This window comes from Mobula birostris, chromosome 4 (assembly GCF_030028105.1).
Source record: "Mobula birostris isolate sMobBir1 chromosome 4, sMobBir1.hap1, whole genome shotgun sequence".
Taxonomy (NCBI): Eukaryota; Metazoa; Chordata; class Chondrichthyes; order Myliobatiformes; family Myliobatidae; genus Mobula; species Mobula birostris.
This window is the reverse complement of record NC_092373.1, coordinates 175,237,938-175,265,869: the sequence shown is the minus strand read 5'-3', so window position 1 is coordinate 175,265,869 and position 27,932 is coordinate 175,237,938. Positions and strand designations below refer to the sequence as shown.

The 27,932-nt window shown below is 41.3% G+C and overlaps 1 protein-coding gene across 4 annotated transcripts in view; it reads left to right on the top strand.

The window, feature by feature from the left end:
- Positions 1–27,064, top strand: part of LOC140196775 (protein phosphatase 3 catalytic subunit alpha) — a 283,355-nt gene extending 256,291 nt beyond the window's left edge. The window contains exons 11-15 of one of the 4 annotated variants that reach the window (XM_072256541.1): positions 1,275–1,301; positions 6,474–6,558; positions 8,332–8,429; positions 14,615–14,644; positions 25,428–27,064. In XM_072256541.1, coding sequence (XP_072112642.1) covers positions 1,275–1,301; positions 6,474–6,558; positions 8,332–8,429; positions 14,615–14,644; positions 25,428–25,609 — 422 coding nt within the window. In that variant the 3' untranslated portion in view covers positions 25,610–27,064. The remainder of the gene's footprint in view (positions 1–1,274; positions 1,302–6,473; positions 6,559–8,331; positions 8,430–14,614; positions 14,645–25,427) is intronic. The other 3 variants (XM_072256543.1, XM_072256542.1, XM_072256545.1) reach the window with 3 other exon arrangements.
- The last annotated feature ends 868 nt before the right edge of the window (positions 27,065–27,932 follow it).

The window sequence follows — 27,932 nt, the reverse complement described above, 5'->3', positions numbered from 1 at the left end:
TCTGGGCCTTATTAAAATACTTATTTTTAATAATCCAACTGATTATAAATAGCGTAATGATTAATCTACAGGACCTGTAATTGTCTTTGGTACCTTGATCAATGTTGCAAATTATTGTTATCATGATTGGAAGCTATCCTCAATATTAGCAATTAGTTCACCGAGCTAAGGCTTTTCTGATATCCCCTAGAACACATGCATGACTATCACTGAGAATTGATACACCCTATGAGAGCAAGACCTGCTTCCTGTTTTCTTTGTGGATTGGTTTAGAAGTAATTAAAAGCAAATCAAAACTTGTAGTGTAAAAAATGTGATCAGAGCAACAGGCCATCGTAATTAATGAGCCAATTTGGGCATTGCACACAGTCAAGCCCCCACATTCATAGTGCACCAGAAGGTGTTCATTTACTTACTTAGACATACAGTACAATAACAGGCCCTTCTGGTGCAACGGCATCCATGTTTACCAATTAACCTACTAACCCCTTGCACCTTTGAAAGGTGGGAGAAAACTGCATCCAGAGGAAACCCACACGTTCACAAGGAGACTGTACATACTCCTTACAGACAGCAGTGAAATTGAGCCCATGTTGCAGGCAGAATAATAGCATTACATTAACATTACACTATCATGCCACCTTGCTGAGCTTTGACCATTCCTTTGCATCCCACCTGTCCCATCCCCCTTAACTTTTTCCTTAGTACAATAAGACTTATCCTTCATAGTTATTCATTTCTCATTTGCAAGTTCCCATTGAACTTGCTCCCGCTGCCTTTCAACTCCCTGCATAGAAACTCTGCCTATGATGCCCTTCACTATGCCTCTTGGTCACCAACCTCCTGCAATTTCTCTGAGTTAATCTCATCAAATTCTTTTATTTGCACACCTCTATTACATCTTCCCTTAACCTTCTGTATTCAAGAGTAGCCCCAGCTTCTCCAGTCTCTACATGGAACTGAGCTTCCTCAAACTTGGGTCTATTCAGTAAGCCTTCTCCACACACTACCCAAGGCCTTGGTTACTAAACATTGACCCTCAGGTGGATCATTCTAATGGGCTAATAATCAAACTTATTTTATTTTAAGTGCCTTATTTCCATCAACTTTTTTAATTTCCTTATCTAATTTGTTTCTTTTCTATCTCCACAGAATTTGGTTTTAATGCTTTTCCATTGGTTCTGTCAGATATCTGTACCTGTGTTTTGTTCTCATTCTCCAAGCTTCCTACTGATCTTTCTATCTCTTTATTTTCTGGATTGTGTCATGAGAAGAACAGCTCATTTATGGCCAGAAGAAAGGTACAAATCAAGCGTATTGTTGAAGGGCAAAGCTGGTAGAGACTCTGACTCATTGTCATGTTTCTCTTGCACGATCTGACATCTGTAGGGCAGTGTTCTCAATCTGTATAAATTCAACGCTTAATCTGATTTGTTTTTGCAACAAAAACTGATGTGTTGGAACTGCTTCCAGCGAGTCACCTTCTGCAATTATTGGAAATACCTTTTATAAAACTTGGAGTGGGTTGTGTTGGCTGAATCTGTGCTGCTCTTCTGTCAGACTCTCTGCTTTTAGCTTCAGTAAAGTAAACCAATTGAGCTTGTAGCTATAAAGGAATAATTGTCCATTATTTGGGATGAAAAGCTGACCATTTCAAGTCCTGTTCCAAAACTTTGTGTGGCGCGTGGCCAAGTGGTTAGGGCGTTGGACTAGTGATCTGAAGGTTGTGGGTTCGAGCCTCGGCCAGGGCAGCGTGTGTGTCCTTGAGCAAGGCACTTAACCACACAATGCTCCAGTCTACCCAGCTGAGAGTGGGTACCGGGAAAAATGCTGGGGGTTAACCTCGTGATAGACTGGTGTCCTATCTGGGGGGGGGAGTCTCGTACTCTCAGTTGCTTCACACCACGGAAACCGGCAGAAGCACCAGCCTGATGGGCCACAAGTCTCGTGACAGACTTTAGATAATTCAATAAACTTGCTCCAACAACTTCTACATTCCCGTGCTTCAGTCCACTTGTTCAAATGTGTACATTATCAGTACTGACAGGCAGGCATGTGGTCAGAAGGGTATATGTTCTGAACCCAGCAATATATCTGTCCAACACTCGTCAAATGTCAAGCAAAAGCAAAGAAATCTTTGCCCTTATTCAGGGTTGAGGAAGTTGATATTGTTGTTCCTTGCTACCTGCCCCCACAGACGTTTCTATCTAGAAGCCAGGTTTTCTACATAGAGCAACACACACAAAATGGTGGTAGTACGCAGGAAGAAGCTCAGTCGACGTTTCGGGCCGAGACCCTTCGTCAGGACTAACTGAAAGAAGAGATAGTAAGAGATTTGAAAGTGGGAAGGGGAGGGGGAGATCTGAAATGATAGGAGAAGACAGGAGGGGGAGGGATAGAGCTAAGAGCTGGAAAGTTGATTGGCAAAAGGGATACAAGGCTGGAGGAGGGAAAGGATCATGGGACGGGAGGCCTAGGGAGAAAGATAGGGGTAGGGGAGCACCAGAGGAAGATGGAGAGCAGGCAAGGAGTAATTGTAAGAGGGACAGAGAGAGAAAAGAGAGAGAGAGAGAGAAAAGGAAAAAATAAAAAATAATAACTAAATAAGGGATGGGGTAAGAATAGGAGGAGGGGCATTAACGGAAGTTAGAGAAGCCAATGTTCATGGTATTGGGTTGGAGGCTACCCAGACAGAATATAAGGTGTTGTTCCTCCAACCTGTGTGTGGCTTCATCTTGACAGTAGAGGAGGCCATGGATAGACATATCAGAATGGGAATGGGACGTGGAATTAAAATGTGTGGCCACATTGACTTCTCTAACTTCCGTTAATGCCCCTCCTCCCGTTCTTGCCCCATCCCTTATTTATTTATTTATTCATGTTTTCCCCTCTCTTTTTCTCTCTCTGTCCCTCTCACAATTACCCCTTGCCTGCTCTCCATCTTCCTCTCGTGCTCCCCTCCCCCTTTCTTTCTCCCTAGGCCTCTTGTCCCATGATCCTCTCCCTTCTCCAGCCTTGTGTCCCTTTTGCCAATCAACTTTCCAGCTCTTAGCTCTATCCCTCCCCCTCCTGTCTTCCCCTATCATTTCAGATCTCCCCCTCCCCCTCCCGCTTTCTAATCTCTTACTATCTCTTCTTTCAGTTAGTCCTGACGACGGGTCTTGGCCTGAAACGTCGACTGAGCTTCTTCCTATGGATGCTGTCTGGCCTGCTGCGTTCCACCAGCATTTTGTGTGTGTTGCTTGAATTTCCAGCATCTGCAGATTTCCTCCTGTTTGTGTTTTCTACATAGAATTGCTAATCCATTTCAGCTTCCTTTATGGTGTAGGGAGAATCACTTCACTTCAAAATCTTAGTCTTTATTCACCAGCGCTGAATGGCTGTGAGAATATCAGAGCCACTGTTTGAATATTGAATTGAGCTAAATTTAAGGAGTTAGGAATCGCCAGCTGTTGATACACGTTTTATAGAAGAGTTGTATTTCTTCTTAATCTTCAGGTCCTTTCATCGAGAAGTTGTTTTGTAAAGCATGGATAGGCATTTACCAAAAAAAAACAGAAATGAGAGATACAACAATCAGGAAGAGTAGTACCCAAAGAGTAGTGGTGATGTGGAACTTTTTCCCACAAGATGAAGTTAAGATAGAGGTGGATTGGTGAGGATGCTGGATAAAAAGCACAAAGGAGAGAGAATGGGGGAGGAAGCGATAGGAAAAGGCAGGTGTGGAGCAGTAATATCTGCATCTGTTTACTGGAAGTTCTGTGTAATGTTTGCTAGTCACGTGGTTATTTAGTCCTTGAAGGTAATCCCAGAAGTATAAAAAAATTATAAAATGTAGAAACTGCTCTGCCCCTTGACTTTGCCTGAACCTGAAACTTCATGTCTTATTCTGTACCTTGTCCATTCTCTTGCTCAATCCTCATACACCCTAAATCTAATAGCCTCACCCTTAAATATGCTTGGCAACTGAGTTTCTATAGGGGGAGAGGTTATAAATATTGATAGCATAAAGAAATGTCTCATCACCTCCAACTGAAATGGCCCTTTAGCCTGAAACTGGAATCCCTAGTTTTAGGTTCTCCATCAAAAGGAAACAACTTCTTGATGGATATCTTATCAATGCTTTGAATTAGTAACCTTGTTCTTTGAACTCCAGTAAGTACCATCCTCTCTCCTCACAGCTTTTCAAATTAACAAGAAATCGTTAATTCAATTGGTCATCCTTAATCTTCGTCCAGTGCTTTGTGTGGAGCAGGAGTTCCCAACCTGGGGTCCACAGATCCCTTGCTTAATGATATTGGTCCATGGCATTTGCTCTGATGTAGAGCAAATTCCTCACCCAGTTATCAGTCCAGTGACAGTGGATTTCAAGGCCAATCTACCAATCCCTTTCGAATTGCTTGCGAATCCTTGATTATTGTTTTCATATTTCATGAGCCACAGCACTGCAATCTGCACCCTCATGTGCTTACTACTTTCTCATCATTCTGAAAATGTTCTTGCCTATTCTTCCCATCAGTGATCAGTCTTATATTTTCTAATGTACTCAGTTTGCCACCCCTGTTCACTCCCTTGTCGTCGTTTTCCTGGATAATTGCCATTAGATGACACTCCAAGATCTCAGTCGTGCCCCCAGTAGCAATCTAGAAAAAGCCTGTTAGTTTCCACTTTGTTTTTCATTCTTAGCCAATCCCAAACCATGTAAGCCCTTATTTAATGTAACAGCTTCTTGTGTGACAACATAGCAGATGCATTTTGAGAATCTGGAAAATGTAATTTCTAGATTCTAAAAAGCATCTGTCTTATCCTATCTTAATGTTCTATATGCCTTATCAAATCCCTCAAGATTGATTCCAGCAGACAGTACAGTTCCTGTCATATAATTCTGCCAAGAATATTCTAAAGTCGTAAGGTTTTTGAAAGATCATTATGAATATATCCATTATTTCTGTAGCTACCATTCTGAGCCCTTTTGTGTAGGCTATTAAGTTCAGCAATGTGTCTGCTTTAAGTTCCCTTAATGTCCGAAGTACTTCGTATTCAGTGGTAATAATTACACACTGGTATTAGAACTTCAGTTCCACACCTTTTCTGCTATATTTATTATGCCATTTATTAGGCAAAGACAAATGAACAACATCTGTTTAATACCCTTTCGTTTTCTTTACTACTCATTATAACTTCAGCTGTCTATCTCCAAGGGACACCTTGTTATCTTCTGTTCTCATCTCTTGTACAGACAGTACTTCTCTGCAGCAGAATCAATTCAAGGAGTGTCAATCAACCATTTTTGGTCCGGGGCTGTTTCAATAAACAGGCAGTCAGAGGGATTCCAAAGCAAAACCTAGAAATGTGAAAGCAAAATAAAATCTTTTTGAATTTTGTTGGTTCTGCAGAAAGAATTGGAAAGTAAAAGTGACTGTGTAGAAAACAATGCACAGTCTTGGTGGCTTGTGTTAATGAATGGCTCAAAGGCTGGAGGCAAAAGCGTCCTATGTGCAAAATGATGTGGACTGAACCAGATTCTCCTCCTCAGAAGGAGCTAGAGCAGCTGTTGTGCAACAGTATAAGGCGCTTGTAAAGTTGATGCATTATTTTGAATTAAGTAATTTTTTAAATTGCAATTCCTACAGTTTGTTGTTAACTTATTGCCTGTGACTAAACAAATTGTATTGCAAAATCTACTGCTAAACACCTGCATGAATTAGAATATTTCAGGATTAAATTTCTGTTCTAATTATGTTAATATTTGATTGATATCGTGTCAATCTACACTTTTAATCTTAAATCATTCCTAGTAATTTCACAAGTTCCATTTATTATCATGTAGCAAATTGCAGATATACAGGATTTAATTCCATGTTCTAAATCTATTTACTCATTTTCTAGTCAGTTTGCAGCTCCAAAACACATCCAGTTAATGAATGTAAGCATAGAAAAGACAGCAAATGTTGAGCCCCATTTAGAACAGTAGTCTAAATTAGAGTGACAATGCTGGAGAATCTGCTACTCATAATAAATTGCTGTGTACCTTGAGTCCTGTATTTGTAAATATAAAACTGCCTCTCCCTTATTTTGCACAAAATAATTCGTTTTCTGAATTAAGAGATTCAGGGACCCAAGGGATGAAATCTTGCACTATGATGAAGGCATTTTATAAACCTTAAATATTGGAGTATAGTTTGCCCTTCCCACTCAGAGAGAATGCTAAAATTATCAGTCCAATGTTATGCAGTGTTGGGTGCTCAAGGTCTTTCCAGAAGGTTCCTTAAGGATCTAGTGTGTCCATGGAGACTTGAAATTATGTTTTCATTTTCACTGGGTTAGACTGTTGAAATTCTGTTAGTTCAAGTGACACCACCTGACGCGTACAATTTGATGAGATGTTCAGCATGTCTGCTTGCCTAGTGTATGTGTGTATCTCTGAGTGAGTCTGACTAGAGTCAGAAACTGACCCTACTGATACTTTATAGGTGCGTCTGCTGCTGCCCGTAAAGAGGTGATTAGGAACAAGATTCGAGCAATTGGCAAGATGGCCAAAATGTTTTCTGTCCTCCGGTAAGTCTAAATCCTTTGCTATTTTGGGTGTTCCATTGCTTGGGCCATAAAGCTAAAGTCAGGATTATTGTCATATGCACAAGTACAATGAAAAAGGTAGTTGCAGCAGCATCACAGAAACATACATCAAAGACACAACATTCACATGAGAAACATAACAAATAATTCAAGAAAGACCACAATTAGAACAAAAAGCAGTCCACTGATGTGCAAAGTGGTAATTGGTGATTATGGTTGTGCAGGTTGGTTCAGGAACCAAATAGTTGAAGGGAAGTAGCTGTCTTGATCCTGAAGGCAGGTGCTCCAGTGCCTTTACTTTCCAAGCTTAAGAAATTTGTGGAACTTCAGGCTCCTCTATCCCTTGCTCGATAGCAGCTATGAGACAGTGCAATGGCCCAGATGGCAAGGATCTTTGGGTGTAGACTTCTTAAGGCAGCATCTCATGTAGATACCATCGAAAATGGGAGGAGCATGCTCATAATGCATGGGCTGAGACCACTACACTTTACAGCTTCTTGTGTTCCAGCACATTTGGATTGCCTTAACAGACCATGATGAAACCAGTCTGAATACTTTTAATAGTACATCTGCAGATGCTAGCTCGTGTTCGGTAACAAGCTGAACCTCTTTAACCCTCTTTTAAGAAAAAAAAGACACTGGGGCCCCTTCCTTCTGATTGCATCCACATGCTAGGCCCAGGGTAGGTCACCTAATGTGTGTGTTCCCAGGAATTTAAAGCTGCTGACTTCTCTACCACTAATTCACCAACATAGACTAGTGCATGTTCACACTCCTTCCCCTTTCTGAAGTCAGTGATCAAGTTCTTTAGTTTTACTGATGTTGAATGAGAAGTTGTCGCAGCACCACTCAACCAGTTGTCCTACTTCACTCTTGTGAGCTGATTTATCACGATCTGTGACTTGTTCTTCAAAGGTGGTGTCATAGGCAAATTTCTATATGGCTTTGGAGCTGTGCTTAGTCACACAATCATGTGTAAAGAACGTAGGGTGGAGGGGGGGCTATGCACCTCAGTTTGCATTCACCTGGCTAGTTTCTCTTGGGAGAAGAGGACATCTCTCTACTTGCCAATTGTACTAATGTTAAAGCAGACTGACGTTACAGGACATATGTTTGACGCGTGGAATTCAGGAGTGTAAAGTTGGTCTGTATTAGATATGAGGAAGATGCATCTGAATGCTGCCTTAACTTGAGATTTCAGTGGATGCAAATCATTTGAGAAAAGAGCCTCACATTCTTACAATTTTGAGATGTTCTGAAACATTTCATAGCTTAACCTAACAGCCAGTTTGTACACTGCATACTCCCACAAACAGCATTGTGTTAATGGCCAGATACTGTGACTTGTTTTAGGCAGAGGGATAAATGTTACCAGAATACCAGGGTGACTCCAGATCAAATAATGCGCTGAATAATTGAGCCAGTTGTTGGGAGGTTGTGGTACCCAGATTTAACAATGCTAAACTTGAGACAAAGGTTCAAATGCACGCTTCAGAAGCTATCCTTGTAATGGATTCAGATTGTTCACAGCCTATCTGCCATCATTGATGTTGTATTATTTCATTTGATATCCAGATTAGGTTTACAACAGAAGCTCTGATGTAAACCCAGTCATAGTTGAATTTGTAATCATTAGTTTAGAATGAAGGCGGAATGCCAGTACTCTTTGAAAATGTGTCCATCTCTATTCTGTTTATGTCTGTAGTTTCTGTGAAACAGCAGTTCATGGATAACTTTTGTGTTGGCATTTTCCAGAGAGGAGAGTGAAAGTGTGCTGACACTAAAGGGCCTGACTCCTACAGGAATGCTTCCCAGTGGAGTGCTGGCTGGAGGGAAACAAACCCTTCAAAGCGGTAAGAACAAAATTCATCTTGTTGTCCGTCCTTTTCTTAATTGATGTGAACAAGTACGGTACATCTCTGCTCTCACCAGTGTTCTCACTACCAGTCTTTTCTGACTTGGCACAGTATTCTGTAACTGGTAATGATTGGGACTGGATCAAAGTGATGCCTTACAATTTGCAGTAGTTACAAGGATGAAGATGCTTAAATGACTGTTTGGCGAGTTTATGTTTTCAGGTAAATCGATGTATCAATACACTTTCAAAAGAGGTGATTATGTCCTTATATACAAGTTTTATCTCCGACTCGTGAGTTATTCACAAGCACAGCATTTTACTTGCCATTCGTTATTATGAATCACTGAGATCGTTAGCATAAGGGAGTTACACACTATATCCATTCATCCATTCTGCACCCTGGAGTAATTTATCCAGTTAGCTGTATGCTGCAGTAGCAGTTGTTTGTGGTGTTTTGTGGTTTCATGTTATTGTTGGTGAATTACTGCAGGGCGCAGCTAAATAAAATACCACAGTGTGAGATGCCACAAGGTGGCATGTGCCATGGCCTACTGCCCTGCTTGCTTGATATTGCAGGAGGCATAGGTCACAACACTCTTGCAGCCAGAGGCAGTGCAATACTTCTCAATCCCCGGTTGAGTGTTGATGAAGCCACTCCGAACATATTGCTAAAACTACCTCACTCTAATATTCTTGTCAGTCATTACCAGAAGAAAGGTTTGTTTTAACTAATCTTTTTAAAAGTTGTTCTAAGCAACTTTGAAGATAAAGAAGTCCAGATCATTGGTGAGAGTATTGGTGTGTGAATTCTTAATTCATTAATTTTAGGGCTGCTAATTTTTAATTGATATATGAATTGCATGAACAGAGGGAACAGCTTGATCATGGTGCCAATTGGAATAAGTGCAAGCATTAATTCATAATCTGGCATTTTCAATTGATTTATGATAATCTAATTTATTCTTTGGCATTAGCAGCCCTATTATTTTTTGACTTGCGTGGCGTGTTAATCATGTACTTAAAGACAATAGTCTAAATGGAAAAAAATGATTTAGAAGCAGCGTTTTATCGATATTACCCCAGTGTCCAAGCCTTAGCATAAGAGGTTCGTGGGAAAGATGCATGTTCCATATCTGCCCTTTCATCATAAAATCTCAAGTGTGATTGCCACATGGTTTCCGATTCTAAGACTTGTAGATGATGCAAAAGATCATGAAAGACCAAGCTAACAAAAGTGGTGCCATTTAATTTAAAGCTCCCCAATGAAGTAATTGCACATTATTGGCCTGTACTGGTTCCCCCCCCCACCCCCAGGTTGATGGAAAGGAAGTTGAGTAAGTTGTTGCCTAGGTCGAGTATTTTGGTGAGTGGTTAAAAATATTTGTGAAGGAATATCTTTCTCCATTCAGCATCAGTTCTGCACATTTACAATTATTAGTTCCAAGAGCTAGTCTGAGTGATACCATTGAATCTGCTTATCTCTATACAAGATAATTTATTACAGGTAACATGGCTGTTCCTTTTTGCTTGTTACAGGTGTTGCTTTTCTTTTAAAGCATACTGTAGCCTTTCCCTAGTAACTCCACTTGCATTTGAGTTAAGTGGTAAGCTAGAACATTTTTCTTTATTAAATTTAATCTTTTAAAAAATTGGACAAGACACTTAAGTCTTTACTGGAGTTTTGCTCTGATGTACATCTTTAAAATAGTTTGTATTTTTTCCCTCCAGGAAGGTTAAATGAGGAGAGTTGAGAGCTACAATTGTTTGAGAATTAAACTTTAGTGTCAGTGTTTTGTTAGTTTGTCTGCAAGTCTGAGGATGCTTAACATGTTTTTTATGACTTAGCATGGTTGCACCTGCTGAAGAAATATTGCAAACCAAAGTAATATAGTTTGAAAAGTAATTCCTACCCTTAATCTGGCAGATAGATTATCCTCTTAATGTCTTTTTATTTATGAATCTTCATATTAAAAATGATTGCTAAATATTGCATCCTCATATTTGATGTGATAAATATTCCAGGACAACAGGAGTCCACATTATGTATTGGAGCAGTGACATTGTTAATTTAAATTTCAAAATCTATTTGCCCCTCCCCTCCACCTTTTTCCCAAACTAAACACCATTAAATGGATACACTTTGCACTTAATCAATGAACTATCTTGGGGTAAGTCTTGGACACAGTGAGATCAACCATCAGTGTTTAACCATCTGTTAAACTTGCTCAGTAACTGAGTTTTCTTCCCTGAATCATTGACTTGTGTTGTTGCAGTTAATTACTGAAGTAAGTTGTCTCTATTTTATATTTATATATGTGTGAACTAGGTATTGTGTGTGGAATGGGGCTGTCTGTTCAAAGCCCCTGTGAACTTCCTCCCTCTTCACTCTTTCCAATGTTCTATTTGCTTTCTGATATACTCTTTCTCTCTTTCTCCTGTTCAGACGAATCAGGTACCCGCTTCATTCAAATCACCCTGTGCCTCTGTGTGTCAGTGTTCTGTGTGTCAGTGCTAACTTACACATGCTAGTAACATTCACCTGTGCAGGCTGATGCACTAAATCACAAAGAAAACAGTTCTGTGTGGAGCCAGAAGTTGCAAGTACTGAGGAAATCTGTTCTCTCAGCCAAAGATAGCTCACCTGTGCAGTTTCAGTTCTCTAGATTGTCACGACTTCCATATTTAATATATTATGAATCAGTTACTTCATATTTTAAAATTAAAACATTAAAGTAGAAAAGTAGATCCCAACAGGAAAAATAGCATTAGCCAGTAATGCTTGTGGGTTACAAGAGACCAATCTTAATATTTCCACATAAGGGTCAAGATCTGTATTACTAATCAGAGTGTTAACGGTCTAAAACCTGTTGAATGGTGAAAGGCCTTGATAGAGTGGATGTGGAGAGGATGTTTCCTATGGTGGGAGAGTCTAAAACGAGAGGGGACAGCCTCAGAATAAAGGGGTGTCCTTTTATAATGGAGATGAGGAATTTCTTTAGCCAGAGAGTAGTGAATCTGTGGAATTCGTCGCCACAGGCAACTGTGGTGGCCAAGTCTTTATGTATATTTAAGGTAGAGGTTGATAGATTCTTGATTGGTCAGGGCATGAAGGGATATGGGGGGGTGGGGAGGCAGGAGATTGGGGCTGAGAGGAAAATGATGAAATGGTGGAGCAGACTCAATGGGCCAAATGGCCTGATTCTGCTCCTATATCTTATGGTTACCAAGTCCGAATCTGCTGAAGTCACTGCTTTTCCCTTCATTGTTCACAACTAACTCATGGAGCTAAGTTCCAACCTTCAGGATGAGGGAAGGTGTGTAGATTAAAAGTTTTGGCTTCCTAAGAAAATCTGAAACTATCCTCAATGGTGGGTCTTGGAGACTGAAGCTGTTTTGAGATTGCATTGACACACTTGCAGTTATACTGGTCCAGTTGCCTTCAGAAATGTGCATCTTGAAACTGAGTGGCCTGTTACTTAAAAGGAGATGAATAAGCATTTATTGGATGATGAACCCATTGGCAGAGCAGATGGAAGAATGGCTCCTTTTCCTCAGGAATATTAGTGAACTTGAATAATTTTGAAGCTAGTCATTGGTGTTGACTGCAAGTTGCCAGTTTTTCACATTGAAATTCTTGATCTCTAACTAGTCTGGCCCATGACCCCAGAAGAGCTGCCACAGCATATGTCCTAATCCTTGTTCATGCCACCTGATGACTGTACTAGATAATTCCCATGCTATATCATCTCATCCATATTGGACCTCCCTCATCACATGCACTCCCATGTGTTCCTCATGTAGAATGTGAAGTAGGGTTATTTAGTTGGAGGCATTTTGTTGTAGAGATGGATCCACTTCTCACATATGTGCCCCTGCAAGACCCAGCTTAGTGGTGCACAAATTTATGTAAAGGGACTGAATTGAGAGAATCAATCATGTCTGAATCAAAATAATCGACTGCTGCCTCACTTATGTGGCTCTTCCATCATTCTGGAATGTCCAAAGAGGCCTCACTGGAGCTTTATTGAACAGTTTGACCCCAAGGTACTGTGACTGAAAGTCTAGTCTGTGTGGATTTTAAGAAGAAACAGGTGGTGGTTTAGATTTCCAGGTTGTAGGGCCCATATAACTGATGGTGTGGCCACTCTCAGTGGATGGTGAAAAGCTGTGGATATGTGGAAGTGGAGGTGGATGAGCATAGTGCTCTTCCAGTTTAATGGCTAACAGAATTTGCTGAGATGGGGCAGGTGACACCACAGGAGGACTGGTTGATTGTTGAATGCATTGGTGGACATACAAGTATGATGCCTTTCGTATAGCAAGTGAGCACCAAGTCGGTACAAATGGAGTGACGTTGCATTTTGAGGATGATTCCAGAAATATAATGCAAGGTTTGGAAATTTATATTGAGTGCTGAATCAGTTTTAAGGGATGAAGATGTCTATGAAGATAAATTAACATTTTATCATAAAGAAAATCATCCAGTTTTGAGAACTCATTGTGATTTTAGCATCCTTTATGCCAACTAGAGCGGGTCATTTGGTCAACCCCAATATACTGGATCTTTTCCCTGAATTGCTTGAATTTTAACCACTTTAAGTAAATTGAATCTTCTTTCATTGCTTCGTCCTTGTTCTCTACATAGAGATTTATAGCATGGAAACAAGCCCTTCCAGTTTGAGTCATCCATGCAGACAGATATGCCTTACTATGTGAATCCCATATTTCGTACATTTGCCCCATATCCCTCTAAAGCAAGGATTCTCAACCCTTTTTGTGCCATGGACCAATACCATTAAGCAAGGGATCTGTGGACCCTAGGTTGGGACCCCCATGCTTAAAACTTTTCTACCCATGTATCTTTCTGGCTGTCTTTTAAACATTGTAATTGTACACTTCCTTTAGCAGTTTATTCCATAAACCCATCGCTCTCTGTGGGCAAATTTGCCCTCAGGTGCTCACTGAACCAAGGCCCCTCAAATTCCCGTCTGTTATCTCCCACCACCTCAGATGTCTTCCCTATAAAACTCTGCACTCATTATCTTGCATTTCTTTACGCTACTATTCCACCTTAGCCAGTCACAAAGCTACAAAACTTCTCTGTAACCTGGTTGGACTTTAAGACTCCTATTTCTGATTTAAATTCTGTACATGAATAGTTTTGCTTCTCAATCTACAAGAGATCAAGTCAAGCCAAAACCAGGCTGTTTCAGTTTCCAGCCAGGAAGCCCACAGCCAAATGGTAGCCACGTGGCTTCCAGTGGCAAGACAGGTGGTGGGTAAGTCTGGCAGCCAGGAAGCCCACAGCCAAATGGTAGCCACGTGGCTTCCAGTGGCAAGACAGGTGGTGGGTAAGTCTGGCAGCCAGGAAGCCCACAGCCAAATGGTAGCCACGTGGCTTTCAGTGGCAAGACAGGTGGTTGGTCATTTTGTACTGGTTTTGTTAGTGCCCTCAAGCTGTGAACCTTGGTTACTTGGAATGAGCACTGAAACAGGAATAAAACATGTTTAAAATTTATTGGCAATGTGTCAAGGTAAAACCTGAATGTTTAAATAAAAAGGAGCCAAGCTATGCAGCCTGTCCTTGGGGAGAGCTTCCTATGGTGCTGATTACTTAGATGCTGTTACGATAAGGTGAAGACTATGGCTGTGGGTTGGTGCTCTGACTGTTGAATCTACCCAACCCATACAGATCACACTGCAGCTACTAAACCAATGCTGATCAATCAAAAATGGGGATTATTCTGTGAGACGTGGTCTATTTTAGATGTTGCTCCCAGTAGTGAGCAAATGCATTATCTATTGTTGCATTACGTAGTTATGGCATAGCTTTGTTCCTCAGTACAATCTTGTGAAAATTTTAACTTATTTTCCATCTGATACTGTAAACCAATAAATTTCAATTTAGTAATTCACACGCACATGCGGCCGCAAGTTGCTCACTGATTTTTCTGCTCGGTCATCACAAGCAGATTTTCTGTTTCCTCTCCACATATAAATTGACTGTGTGTTGTCCTCTGTGAATGTGTTGGTCCTGTTTCTCATCACCACATAAGAGTACTAAAGCTTATATTAGACTTGCTGCAGTTGCTATTTTTTGTTTTGCTTCTCATTGATTGTTAAGGATATAAATTCTCAGCAACTTTCTCATCCGTTTTGCAACCCTTTTCTTTTCTTCAGCGACTGTTGAGGCTATTGAGGCTGATGAAGGTAATATTTTAGCCAGACCCCTTTCTGTTGTACAATGGACTGGGGCTGTGCTGGGTTTATACATACCTAATGTAAATATAGTTCTGTAGCTTGTATATGATGTGTGGGTGTTGGGTTAGCCTGTAGTTGTCTAACACTCCTTAACACTGTCATATTAACCATGTTGAGGTGTGGCTTGCTTTGAATAGATTCATCTTTTATGCAGTTGTGTTGCTTTGTTCTTGCAAAAACCTACCTGAGTCTTCTGGCTGAACTGTGCTGTCATATAACTTAGAGTTGAACTGTACTTTTTCCAGAAGAGCTATTAACAATTGATGTTTCAAAATTGGCTAAAGATGCTGAAGCAAGAGCAAAGCCAACTGCTGATTAAATAGTGGCTACTTAACCACTATTTATGCTCACTTAAAAACCACCTATTTAACAATCTCCAATCCACAGTCCGCAACGGTGGTGGAAATTAATTTTTGCTTTTTTTTTCTGTGACTGTGGCTTTGCTGTGTGTTGTGTTTAATAGTGTGTATGTGCGCGTGTGAGTGTGTGAGTTAACTGCCATGTTATCCCACTGTCAGACTGGCAGACATAGCAGCAAACTGGATTACTGTGTTACAAATGATAGCTGAATCACCAGTTGCTTCATTGGGAAGTCTGTAAGTAAGCACTAACCTTTAAATGGTGTGCAGTGGGATCTGCTTATAATATAATTTAATTGTAGTAAACTTGCTTTATTCATGGTCAGTTAACAATACATTTCCTTGTTGCACTGAAACCATAATTCAGTTCTGGTCTGAGCCTGTGACGCACACTCCATATTCAGTGAGTGTGCAGTGCATCAGACATGAATTCAAGATTCCAGTGAGGTGTTTCACTTTCCTGTTTAAAATCTCTGAAACAATTTTATTTTGGTCAAAATCTGTATATATAAAAGTCTTGATTACAATTTAACTTCAAAGTATTATCACATCTAACTGCCCATAACTAGTGACTGCCACTGGGCATGCAGTTTCTGTTAAAGTGCAGCCATTTTATTGATGAAAAGATCCCACTGCAGTAATGAAAACCACGTTAACTGCTTGTTTGCTGCATGTCTTCTGGATGTGACAAATGGAATGGTTAACAATCATTGTGGCTGTATTGAACATTCCAAATCAGCTGCCCTGTTTGTAGGAATTTGAATGATATACTGATATAAATGACCGTTCCTCTTAACCTTTTGAGCATTGAGTTTCCTTTGCTCCATGTTTTCTGGTATGTTGTAACTATGAAAAGGTTCTATTTCCACATAGCCCTTCCAGAGAGATAGTCCGGGCAGTGATGGCCAAATGGTCCGTGTGTGCAGTACCAATCTGATTCCATAGTAACAGCCAAATGTAATACGGTACCCTGGGAGAGTCACCCGAAGCCATTGGTGGGTATTTGTCAAGCAGACACCTGGTACTTTGTCAACGCTGGTTGTTGAGCAGCAGAAACTCGAGAGCTCAGCAAGTGGGTTATGCTTATTATGCACCAGGGTCCGATTACAGAACTGCCTCAAGCTTCTGTTTCTGGGGAGAGAGAGAGAGAGAGTAGGGTAAGAATCAATTATTAATAGCTCAATATAAATTCACTCGTTCTCTGCTTCGCAAAATCCAAAACAAATTGGGTTCAATAAATCAAACTGAGCCAAAAGGAAATGCACAGAACATGATTTCAGAGCTGTTTGTTATGATGCAGTGATATTTTCCAAATTCTTAAAGGGTAAACTATGTTAGTGATTAAAGTACCTGTACATCATAATCACTTTTGGACACTTGTTTCACTTCTATCAACTAATTTTGCCCTCTTTGCCAAGCACATGGGTTTTTTTTGACTCCCTAACCTGCACTTTGGGTGACAACTAAATCCCTATTAACTTCATTATTTCATAGTCATTGCATGGAAACATGTCTTTCAACCCCACTGCTCCATGCCAGCCAAGGTGACCCATCCAAGCTTGTCCTATTTGCCAGCATTTGGCCCATAATCTTCTAGATCCTTCCAATCCATGTACTTATCCAACTGTTAATGTACCTGCTTCAACCACTTCCTCTGAAGTAATTATTGCTAATTTGTAGCCAATTAATATTTTCCCATCCTCCTTCATTTCCTCATCTCTCAATCTTTTCCCCCATCTTAAAAGTTCCTGTTCATTTAAGACCACATAGGAGTGTTTTAAATGTACAAAGATCAAGTGCTTTCCCAACATTTATGACAAATAAACTCTTCTCGGGCTTCAGCTGGGCACCGGTATTGATTTTAATTGATGTTTCAATGACAAACGCTGCCGTCTTCATCAGGAATGATACCTGGGCATGTCTAGTCTGGTGGTATTTATACCCCCATCATCTATCCCTCCTGATTGGCCAGTCCTTATCCAATTAGGTTTCCGCTGTCCCACCTTGTTTACAATTGAATTCCAGTTCTTGCAATTTCAATAGTACAGTTACAGCCCCCCCACTTTTTCCAGGTGTTACATACTGGCAAGAGACCAGTGGCTCATTGGTTATCTTGTCCAAATTGAGAAACTGTTTGATGTGTCCCTTGTCTGGGTGGAGGGGATTGGTGCATAGGCATGGGATCATCTTATGGACCATTTTCTAACACTTCTACAATAGCAACATTGCACCGTATCAGCAGTACAGAATGCACTTGTTCTGAAAGCTTCCCCTCATTAAGAACATAAGACCACACGATACAGGAACAGAATTAGGTTATTTGGCTCATCATAGCTGCTCCACCATTTCATCATGGCTGATCCAATTTTCCTCTTAGCCCCAATCTCCTGTCTACTCCCCCGTATCCCCTCATACCCTGACCAAAGAATTTATCAACCTCTGCCTTAAATATACATAAAGACCTGGCCTCCACAGCTGCCTGTGGCAAAGAATTCCACAGATTTACCACTCTCTGGCTAAAGAAATTCCTCTTCATCTCTATTTTAGAAGAACATCCCTCTATTCTGAGGTTGTGTCCTAGACTCTCGTAGATTCTGAGATCTTAGACTGTCCCACCATATGAAACATCCTCTCCACATCCACTCTATCAAGGCTTTTCACCATTTGATAGGTTTCAATGAGGTCACCCCTCATTCTTCTGAATTCCAGTGAATATAGGTCTAGAGCCATCAAATGTTCCTCATATGACAAGCCATTCAATCCTGGAATCACTTTTGTGAGCCTCCTTTGAACCCTCTCCAGTGTCACCACATCCTTTCTAAGATGAGGGGCCTAAACCTGCTCACAATGCTCCAAGGAAGGCCTCACCAGTGCTTTATCTTAGAAACTTTTTAGAGCAGTTTGTCATTGAGCCTACTAGGGGATCAGCTATACTGGATTGGGTGTTATGTAATGAAGCAAAGGTGATTAGAGAGCTTAAGGTAAAAGAACCCTTAGGAGACAGTGATCACAGTATGACTGAGTTCAATTTGAAATTAGATAAAGAGAAAGTAAAGTCTGACATAGCAGTATTTCAGTGCAGTAAAGGAAATTACAGTGGTATGAGCGAGGAGTTGGCCATAGTAAATTGGAAGGAAATGCTGGCAGGGGACAGCAGAGCAGCAATGCTGTGACTTTCTAGGAAAAATGAAGAAGGTACAGGATATATGTATTCCAAAAACAAAAGAAATACTCAAATGGCAAATTGGTATAACCATGGCTGACAAGGGAAGTCAAAGATAATGTAAAAGGAAAAGAGAGGGCATACAACAAAGCACAAGTTAGTGGGAAGACAGAGGATTGGGAAGCCATTAAAACCCTACAGAGAGCAACTAAAAGAACCATTAGGAGAGAAAAGATGAAATATGAAAGCAAGCTAGCAAACAATAACAAAGTGGATAGTAAATGGTTTTTCAAGTATTTTTTTAAAAAAAATGAGAGATGAGAGTGGATACAGGACCACTAGAAAATGAGGCCGGAGAAATAATGACTGGCCAAAGCAATGACAGATGAACTAAATGAGTATTTTGCATCAGTCTTCACTGTGGAAGACACTAGCAGTGTGCCAGATGTTGAAGGGTGTGAGGAAAGAGAAGTGTGTGCAGTTACTATTACAAGGGAGAAGGTGCTCAAAAAACCTGAAAGAACTAAAAGTACACAAGTCACCCAGACCAGATGAACTGCACCCTAGGGTTCTGAAAGAGATAGTAGTAGAGATGGGGCACTAGTAATGATCTTTCAAAAATCATTGGACTCTGGCATGGTCCCAGAGGACTGGAAAGTCGCAAATGTCACTCCACTTTTAAGAAAGGAGGACGGCAGCAGAAAGGAAATTATAGGCCAGTTAGCCTGACCTCAGTGGTTGGGAAGATGCTGGAGTCAGTTGTTACGGATGAGGTTATGGAGTACATGGTGACACAGGACAACATAGGACAAAGTCACCATGTTTTCTTTAAGGGAAAACCCTGCTTGACGAACCTGTTGAAATTCTTTGAGGAGATTACACGTAGGGTAGATAAAGGGGAATCGGTGGATGTTGTATATTTTGACTTTCATAAGGCCTTCAACAAGCTGCCACACATGAGGCTGCTTAGCAAGTTGAGAGCCCATGTTATTACAGGAAAGTTATTGGCATGGTTAGAGCATTGGCTGATTGGTAGGAGGCAGTGACTGGGAATAAAAGGATCTTTTTTTTCTAGGCTACCAGTGACTTGTGTTCTGCAGGGGTCAGTTTTGGGACCGCTTCTTTTTATGCTATACATCAATGATTTAGATGATGGAATAGATGGCTTTGTTGCCTAGTTTGCAGATACAAAGATTAGTGGATGGGCGGGTGGTGATGAGGAGACAGGTAGGCTGCAGAAGGACTTGGACAGATTAGGAGAATGGGTAAGAGAGTGGCAAATGAAATGTCTGAAAAGACATGGTCATGCACTTTGGAGAAAAAATAATTGTGCAGACTATTTTCTAAACAGGCAGAAAATCCAAAAATCTGAGATGCAAAGGACTTGGGAGCCCTTGTGCTGAATGTCCTAAAGGTTAACTTGCAGGTAGAGTCAGTGGTGAGGAAAGCAAATACAATGCTAACATTCATTACAAGAGGTCTAGAATACAAGAGCAGGGATGTGATGCTGGAGCTTTGAGGCACTGTGAGGCCTCACCTTGAATATTGTGAACAGTTTTGGGCTCCTCATCTAAGAAAAGATGTGCTGGCATTGGAGAGGGTTCAGAGGAGATTTACATGGATGATTCCAGGAATGAAAGGGTTATCATATGAGGAACATTTGATGGCTCTGGGTGTGTACTCACTGGAATGTAAACTGTTGAAGGGGGGGATCCCATTGAAACCTTTAGAATGTTGAAAGGCCTTGACAGAGTAGATGTGGAAAGGATGATTCCCACGGTGGAGGGGTCTAGGACAAGAGGGCAACAGCCTCAGGATAGACGGGTGTATATTTAAAACAGATCTGGAGAAACTTCTTTAGCCAGAGGATGGTAAATTTGTGGAGGCCAGGTCGTCAGGTATATTTAAGGCAGAGCTTGATAGGATCTTGATTGGACACGGCATCAAAGGTTACAGGGAGAAGGCCGGAGAGTGGGACTGAGGAGGGGAAAGGGTGATCAGCCATGATTGAATAGTGGAGCGGAATAGATGGGCCAAATGACCTAATTCTGCTCCTATGTCTTATGGTCTTTGTAGAGTCTCAATATTACATTCTTGCTTTTATATTCTAGTCTTCTTGAATGAATGCTAACATTGCATTGGTCTTCCTCACCACACACTCAATCTGCAAGTTACCTTTAAGGAATCTTGCACAAGGGCTCCCAAATTCGTTTGCACTTCAGTTTTTTGTATTTTTTTCTCCATTTAGAAAATAGTCAGCCCTTTCACTTCTTGTACTAAAGTGCATGACCATACACTTCCGGACACTGTATTCCATCTGCCACTTCTTTGCCCATTCTCCTAATCTGTATAAGTCCTTCAGTAGCCTCTCTAGTTCCTCAAAACTACCTGCCCCTCCACCTATCTTTATATCCTCTGCAAACTTTGCAATAAAGTGATCAATTCCATCAACTCTTTGATATATAATGTAAAAATATTCTGTCCCAACACAGACCCCTGTGGAACACCACTAGTCACTGGCAACCAGCCAAAGAAGGCTACTTTTATTCCCACTCTTTGCCTCCTGCCAATCAGCCACTGCTTATCCATGCTCGAATCTTTCCTGTAATAGCATGGGCTCATAGTTTGTTAAGGCACCTTGTCAAAGGCCGCCTGAAAACCCAAGTACACAACACCAGCTGATTCTCCTTTGTCTATCCTGCTTATTATTTCTTCAGATAATTCCAACAGATTTGTCAAGCAAGTGAAACCCCACGCCCATGCCCCACCTCCCCCTTGTACCCCATCCGTTACTTATTTTTATACACACATTCTTTCTCTCACTCTCCTTTTTCTCCCTCTGTCCCTCTGACTATACCCCTTGCCCATCCTCTGGTTCCCCCCCTTGTCTTTCTCCCCGGACCTCCTGTCCCATGATCCTCTCATATCCCCTTTGCCAATCAACTGTCCAGCTCTTGGCTCCATCCCTCCCCCTCCTGTCTTCTCCTATCATTTCGGATCTCCCCCTCCCCCTCCCCCTTTCAAATCTCTTACTCACTCTTCCTTCAGTTAGTCCTGATGAAGGGTCGAAGGTTCTCGGCCTGAAACGTCAACTGTACCTCTTCTTAGAGATGCTGCCTGGCCTGCTGCGTTCACCAGCAACTTTGATGTGTGTTGCTGAAACCTCCCTGGTTTCCTTGGCTGTGTAAGTCTTGGGAATAAACACTCCAGTCCTGCCAAACCTATGAGATTGAGATGGCTCTCCCATCCCGAACCTTGGTTTGTGTGGATGCTGTGCAATTTGCTATCCTGTTACAACACAGTGCCAAGAAATAGCAGACAGCACACTGCATACAAATAAAGGAATTGTATTTATGTATGTTAACTTAGTAAAGATAAGAAAGAAAAAAAAATGAAAAGACCCATTATAATTAAACAGTCAAATGTGCACAAGTTGAACTCAACTCTTCCCAAAATTCATATTCACCGATCGTCAGTTGATATTGGCACCTGGCTCCATCGAATCTCGGTCCCCTACGAGGTCGAACCCTACAACTGGTTCTCTCAAGCGTCTTCCTTCTTCATCTCCCGCCCAACAAGCGGCCCAACTCACACTCCAAAGCACCCATTACCTCTAACCCTAACCCAAACACTGCTTCTACAGAAAGACCTTTACACTAGCAGTGAAACCTTTCCTCCGGCGTCACACAGGATTTTCCCTTGAGGAAACCTTGCTGACTACAGCCTATTTTATCATGTGCCTCCAAGTGCCTGGAGACTTTATCCTTAATAATTGACTCCAACATCTTCCAAACCACTGGGGTTAGACAAACTGGCCTATAGTTTCCTTTTTTCTGCCTCTCTCCCTTCTTGAAGAATGGATAGTTGCAATTTTACAGTCTTTCAGAATTAATCCAGAAACTTATTGATTGTTGAAAGATTATTATTAATATCTTCATGATCTCTTCAACCACCTCTTACCAAAATTCATATTCACCGATCCTCAGTCGATCTTGGCACCTGGCTCCATTGAATCATGGTCCCCTACTGGGCTAAATCCTACGACTGGTTCTCTCAAGCATTGTCCCTCTTCATCTCCCACCAAAGGACACCATCTGGTCTAGGCGACTTATGTACCTTCAGACTTTCAGTTTCCCAAGAACTTTCTGTCTAGTTATGCTAAATTCACTCACTTCATGACCCCTGACACTTGGAACTTCCATACTGCTAGTGTCTTTCACCGTGAAAACTGATGTAAAATACTTGCTTATCCCCCATTACTACCTCTCCAGCATTGTTTTCCAGCAGCCTAATATCCACTCTTGCCTCTCTTTTACCATTTATGTATCTGAAGAAACTTCTGATATCCTGTTTAATATCATTGGCAAGCTTACTTTCCTATACCATCTTTACCTTTATGATTTTTTTTAGTTGCCTTCTGTTTTTAAAAGCTTCCCAATTCTTTAACTGCCCTGCTAATTTTTGCTCTATTATATGCCCTCTCTCTGGCTTGTATGTTGGCTTTGACTTCTCTTGTTAGCCATGGTTGTGTCATCTTTTCATTAGAATACTTCTTCCTCTTTGGGATATATATATATCCTGTGCCATCCAAATTTCTTCCAGAAGTTCCAGCCATTACTGCTCTGCTGTCATCCCTGCCAATGTTCTTTTCCAATCAATTCTGGCGAACTCCTCTCTCATGGCTCTAATTCCCTTTACTCCACTATAATACTGATACATCTAACTTTAGCTTCTCAAATTTCAGGGTGAATTTGATCATATTATTAAGGGATCTTTTACCTTCAGCTCTCTAATCAATTCTGGTTCATTGCACAACACCTAGTCCAGAATAGCTGATCTTCTTGTGGGCTCAAGCATGAGCTGCTCTATAAGGCCATCTCATAGGCACTCGAGAAACTCCCCCTCCTGGAATCCAGTACCACCCGATTTTCCCAATCTACCTGCATATTAAACTCCATCCCCCCCTCCCCCCCCCATGACTATTGTAACATTGCCCTTTTTGCATGCATTTTCTATCTCCCGTTGTAATTTGTAGGCCACATCCTTCCTACTGTTTGGGAGTCTGTATACAACTCCCATCAGGGTCTTTTTACTCATGCAGTTGCTTAGCTCTATCCACAATGATTCAACACCTTAGGACCCTATGTCACCTCTTACCAATGATTTGATTTCATATTTTTTATCAACAGAGCAACACCGCCCCCTCTGCCTTCCTGCCTATCCTTTTGCTACAATATGTATTCTTAGAGATTAAGCTGCCAGCTATATATCTTTCAGTCATGATTTGGTGACGCTTACAACATCATTTGTGACATTCTGCTACTATGCTGCAAGTTCATCTACCTTATTCTGTATACTGTGTGCATTCAGATACAACACCTTCAACCCTTTTTGATTTTGTCACACCATGCTCAACTTTTTGATTTCTAACTTTGTCTAAGGTCTTATGGACATCTGCCTCCACAACCTCCTCACTAACCCTTCTGGCACCCTGGTTCCCGTATCCCCTGCAACTCTACTTTAAGCCCCACCATGCAGTATTAACAAACCTTCCCGCTAGGATATTGGTCTCCCTCCAGCTCAGGTGCAAACCATCCCTTCTGTACAGGTCCTACCTTCCCTGGAAAAGAACCCAATGATCCAAAAATCTTATTCCCTTCCTCTTACACCAACTCCTTAGCCACGTATTAAACTAGTAGTTCTTGTCTCATTCGCAGGTGGCATAGGAAGCCATTCTGAGATCGCAGCCCTGGAGGTCCTGTCCTTTAACTTGGAACCTAACTCTCTGAATTCCTCTGCAGTACCTCGTTACTCATCTTACCCATGCCATTGGTACCTACGTGGACCACGACTTCTGGCTGTTCACCCTCCCACTTAAGAATGCAGAGGACTCAGTCCAAGATATCCCAGACCGTGGCACCAGGAAGGCAATATATCATCTGGGAATCACGTTCTCGCCCACAGAACCTCCTGTCCATTCCCCAAATGAATCCCCTATCACCAGAGCGTGCCTCTTCTTCTCCCTTCCCTCCTGAGTCAGAGAGGCAGTCTCAGTACCAGAGACCCCAACTACTGACTTTCTCTGTTGGGTCATCTCTCTCACCCCCCCTCCACCCCCGACTGCATCCAAAGTGATATACCTGTTGCTGAAGGGAGGATGGCCACAGGGGTATTCTGACTGGCTCCTTAATCCCTTTCCCCTTCCAGAGTGTCGCCCAGTTTCCTGTGTCCTGCACCCTAGCTGTAACTACCTCTCTTTCTGTCCTATCTAACATCTCTTCAACCTCCAGAATGATCTGGAGATCATCCAGTTCCAGCTCCAACTCTTTGACGTGGTTTGTTAGAAGCTGCAGCTGGATGCACTTCTCACAGTAGTAGTGTTCAGGGCTACTGGTGATCTCCCTGCCTTCCCACATCCCGCAAGAGGAGCATTGCACATCTCTACTGTCCTAGCTGAGCAGATTTAAAGAAGAGAATGAAAAAAACTTCTGCTTTTCTTTCCTTTGCATTCTCTGAGTGAAGCCTCTCTTCGCTGAAGCCTTGAAGAGTTAAAACCTTAACTGAGTTAAAACCTGACTATGGCCATTGTGCTTTCCCCTGTCTTCCTTTAATTTACTCTTACTAATCAATCGCAAATGCCGAATGTCCACTGGTCAAAGCTCTATCAACATAATAGATGCTGCTTGACCTGCTGAGTTCTTCCAGTGTTATATGCGTGCCCCTCATTAGTATAATGATTTGGAAAACCCCTTCAGTTTATGTAAAATTGAGCTTTTAATTTTTGGTTCTTCCTGATTTTGTGGTTCAGCATGAAGGAAAATCAGTTATTTTCCTCCTAGCAAGGGCCTACATATAACAGCTGAGCATAAGACTGGTCTGAAGTCTGATGCAGAGGGATTGGTTTCTCAAAAGCCTGGCACCAATATTTACAGTTGTGCTGAAGTTTTTCACTTCACACGAGTGACTCGCCCATCACTGCCTGTGCGCTCTCTTAGTCCAGTTCTGTGTGGTCTGATACAAAGAGGTTAAGAGTTTCTTGAATCTTGAATGCATACGCCACAATGTGCTAACCAAATACTGAGCTGGTATGTTGACAGGGAGAAGAAAAGATGTGATGTTTTATTCTTCTATCCCTCTTCTTTCTTCCTTCCCCTACCCAAACCTCTGACCCTGCTCTCCCTCTCCTACGATCTAATCTTGGTCCACTCAGCCATCCGGGGATTCTCACCACAGCATAAGATCAGCAGCTTTGCTGAAGCCAAGGGTTTGGATCGAATCAACGAAAGGATGCCTCCGCGACGTGATGGAATCGCTACTGATGGCAGCTTTAACTCCATTAACAAGGCAGTCTCCTCAGAGACGAACGGCACTGAGAGTGGTAACATTCAATGATCCCTTTGCAGTTTCCAGTTCCAAGGCATGATTGTATCATTGTCCCAAGCGGTTTGACACTCTTGCCTCTGATTACTGCTGCATGTTCTGGGGAGCCAGATGTTGGTGACAGATTCCAGTAACAGAGTGATAGAAATTGTATTGTGATTGTTGAAAGTTAAGTTACCTCAGATGGGATATGCCTTTGATGCTTCTAGACAAGCTGGTTAAATATTACACATTAGATGAATCAAACTGTTTTCCTTTTGCATTGAGGAAGACTTGCAGATCTGTTTTGAAAAGGCCTTTACTATTCTGGATATGGGATCTCTGTCTAGCAGCTCTTTAATCTTCTAGTGTCCGTTTATGATTGCAGAATTAAAAGTTTGACATATTTAAAAAAAACAATTGAAAATATGAGGTTGTACAAACTAAATAATAGCTGATTTGAGATGTCGACTATTTATTAACATTTTTGCTACTCTTATGAGAGTTTGAAAGAAATTAGGCAGTCTTAAAATAAAATGTAAAGTTGCAAAATCATTTAAAAATGCCAAAAATCAAATTTGGTTTTGTACAGAATCTGCTTACCTCAGGTTGATTTAGTGTGCTTGGATGCTACCAGTTTATCTATTTACTTAGCTTATCCACTTGATAGGAGATAGCCTTTTCCAAAATGAAACTGGAAATTTATTTATAACCTTTATCATTCATCATGCTCTTCAATTTCATTTGCATTGAGTTGGTTGTGGCTTGCTGGAATTGTATATTAATGAGTGACATTCATTTTTTAAGTTTTATTTTAACTATATGAAGAACAAGACATACCATATAAATGCAGTGAAAAGCATCTGTAGTCTGTAAAACTGTTCTATGCATGTTTTTTTTCCCAATTAATGGCTGTACTGTCCCTATATGGGACTGTAATGTGCTTAGTGATCTGACATATACTGGAAATGTAATGTATACTTGCATACTTTATATTCACTGTATGAAAATGCTTAATGCCTTTTGAACTTTTGTAATTAAAAAATCTTGAAATTATTCAGAAAGGGAGTGGAACCTTTGAACATTTTTCAGTACTGATAAGTGCACATGTAGACATTTAGCATGTTTAGCAAGCATTGTGAAAATTAAAAACTCAATGTGTGGGTACATGTAAAACTCTAGATGCATGAAGCTGTTTTAGTCCCGATGGTGAAGTCCGACTACTTTAGTGCCACACAAAAAAGTTTCGTGTATTTTCACCTTCTGCTGTATTATCAGTTACGGGTTTGATCAAATGGTTAAAAACTGGTCCATAATGGGTAACCCATGAACTTTTTAATGACTGTAAATGTGCCCAAGTAATTCACTACAACCTTGAATGCCTTGCCTTTGTAATTTGACCTCTGAAATGTCAGCAATTTAAGCATGCACTTGTAACAATGAGGAAGTATTTTATATTACTATTTCAATAAAACATGCATGAACATATTGATTGTGTTTTCCTATAGCACTTCTGATGTGGATCCATGAGGCTTTAATGTAAGAGCCCGTGGTTTCCCTCACATAATGGCTGTAAGAATAGAGATGCCAGTCATGCTAGCATTCACACTGCCTTTGTTAGCTCTAGGCCAGGTCCTCCAGCATCTCAGCCAGTTCCGTCTGTCTGGTGTGCTGCTCAGGAGACTGCTTGCACCAAGTCATCTCCACTCACATCTAAAAACAATGTGGCCTCTCAAGATCTAATTGCAACATTCTGCTGGAGGAACTCGGTTGGTTGAGCAGCATCGGTGGGAGGAAAGGAACTGCTGATGTTTCAGGTGGAAACTAATGACCAGTGTAAAGAGGAGTAGTGAGAAAGGATCTGAGGTGATTGGTGGAGTGAGTGCAAGATAATAGGCAAGTGGTGGTCAGTAGGGGAGGGGAACAGAAGTGGAGTTGGGGGACAGTGGCAAGTGATTGAGAGATGGAGGGAAGCAGAGACGATATGCAAAGGTAGTTGGCGGAAGGTGAGGGGAGGGGAGTGTGAAGGTTGGAGACAGCTGCTGGAAGGAGGTAAGTAGAAACACAAAGGGCCATCAGTACTGGACTCAGATAAAGAGATAACAATGGGGACCATTGGGGTGAGGTGAATGAAAATTTGGAGGGCAGGAGAGAATCAAGAGGGGGAAAGGGACAAAGATGGGTGAAGGAGTGTGATGGACAGTGGACAGGAATGGGAGGACCAGAGAATTGTGGGGAGGGGTTATCTAAAATCGGGGAAACAATATTTGTGCTATTGGGTTATAGACTTACCAGATGGAACATAATATGTTGTTTCTCCATTTTGTGTTTGGGTTAATCGTGGTAGTAGAGGAGG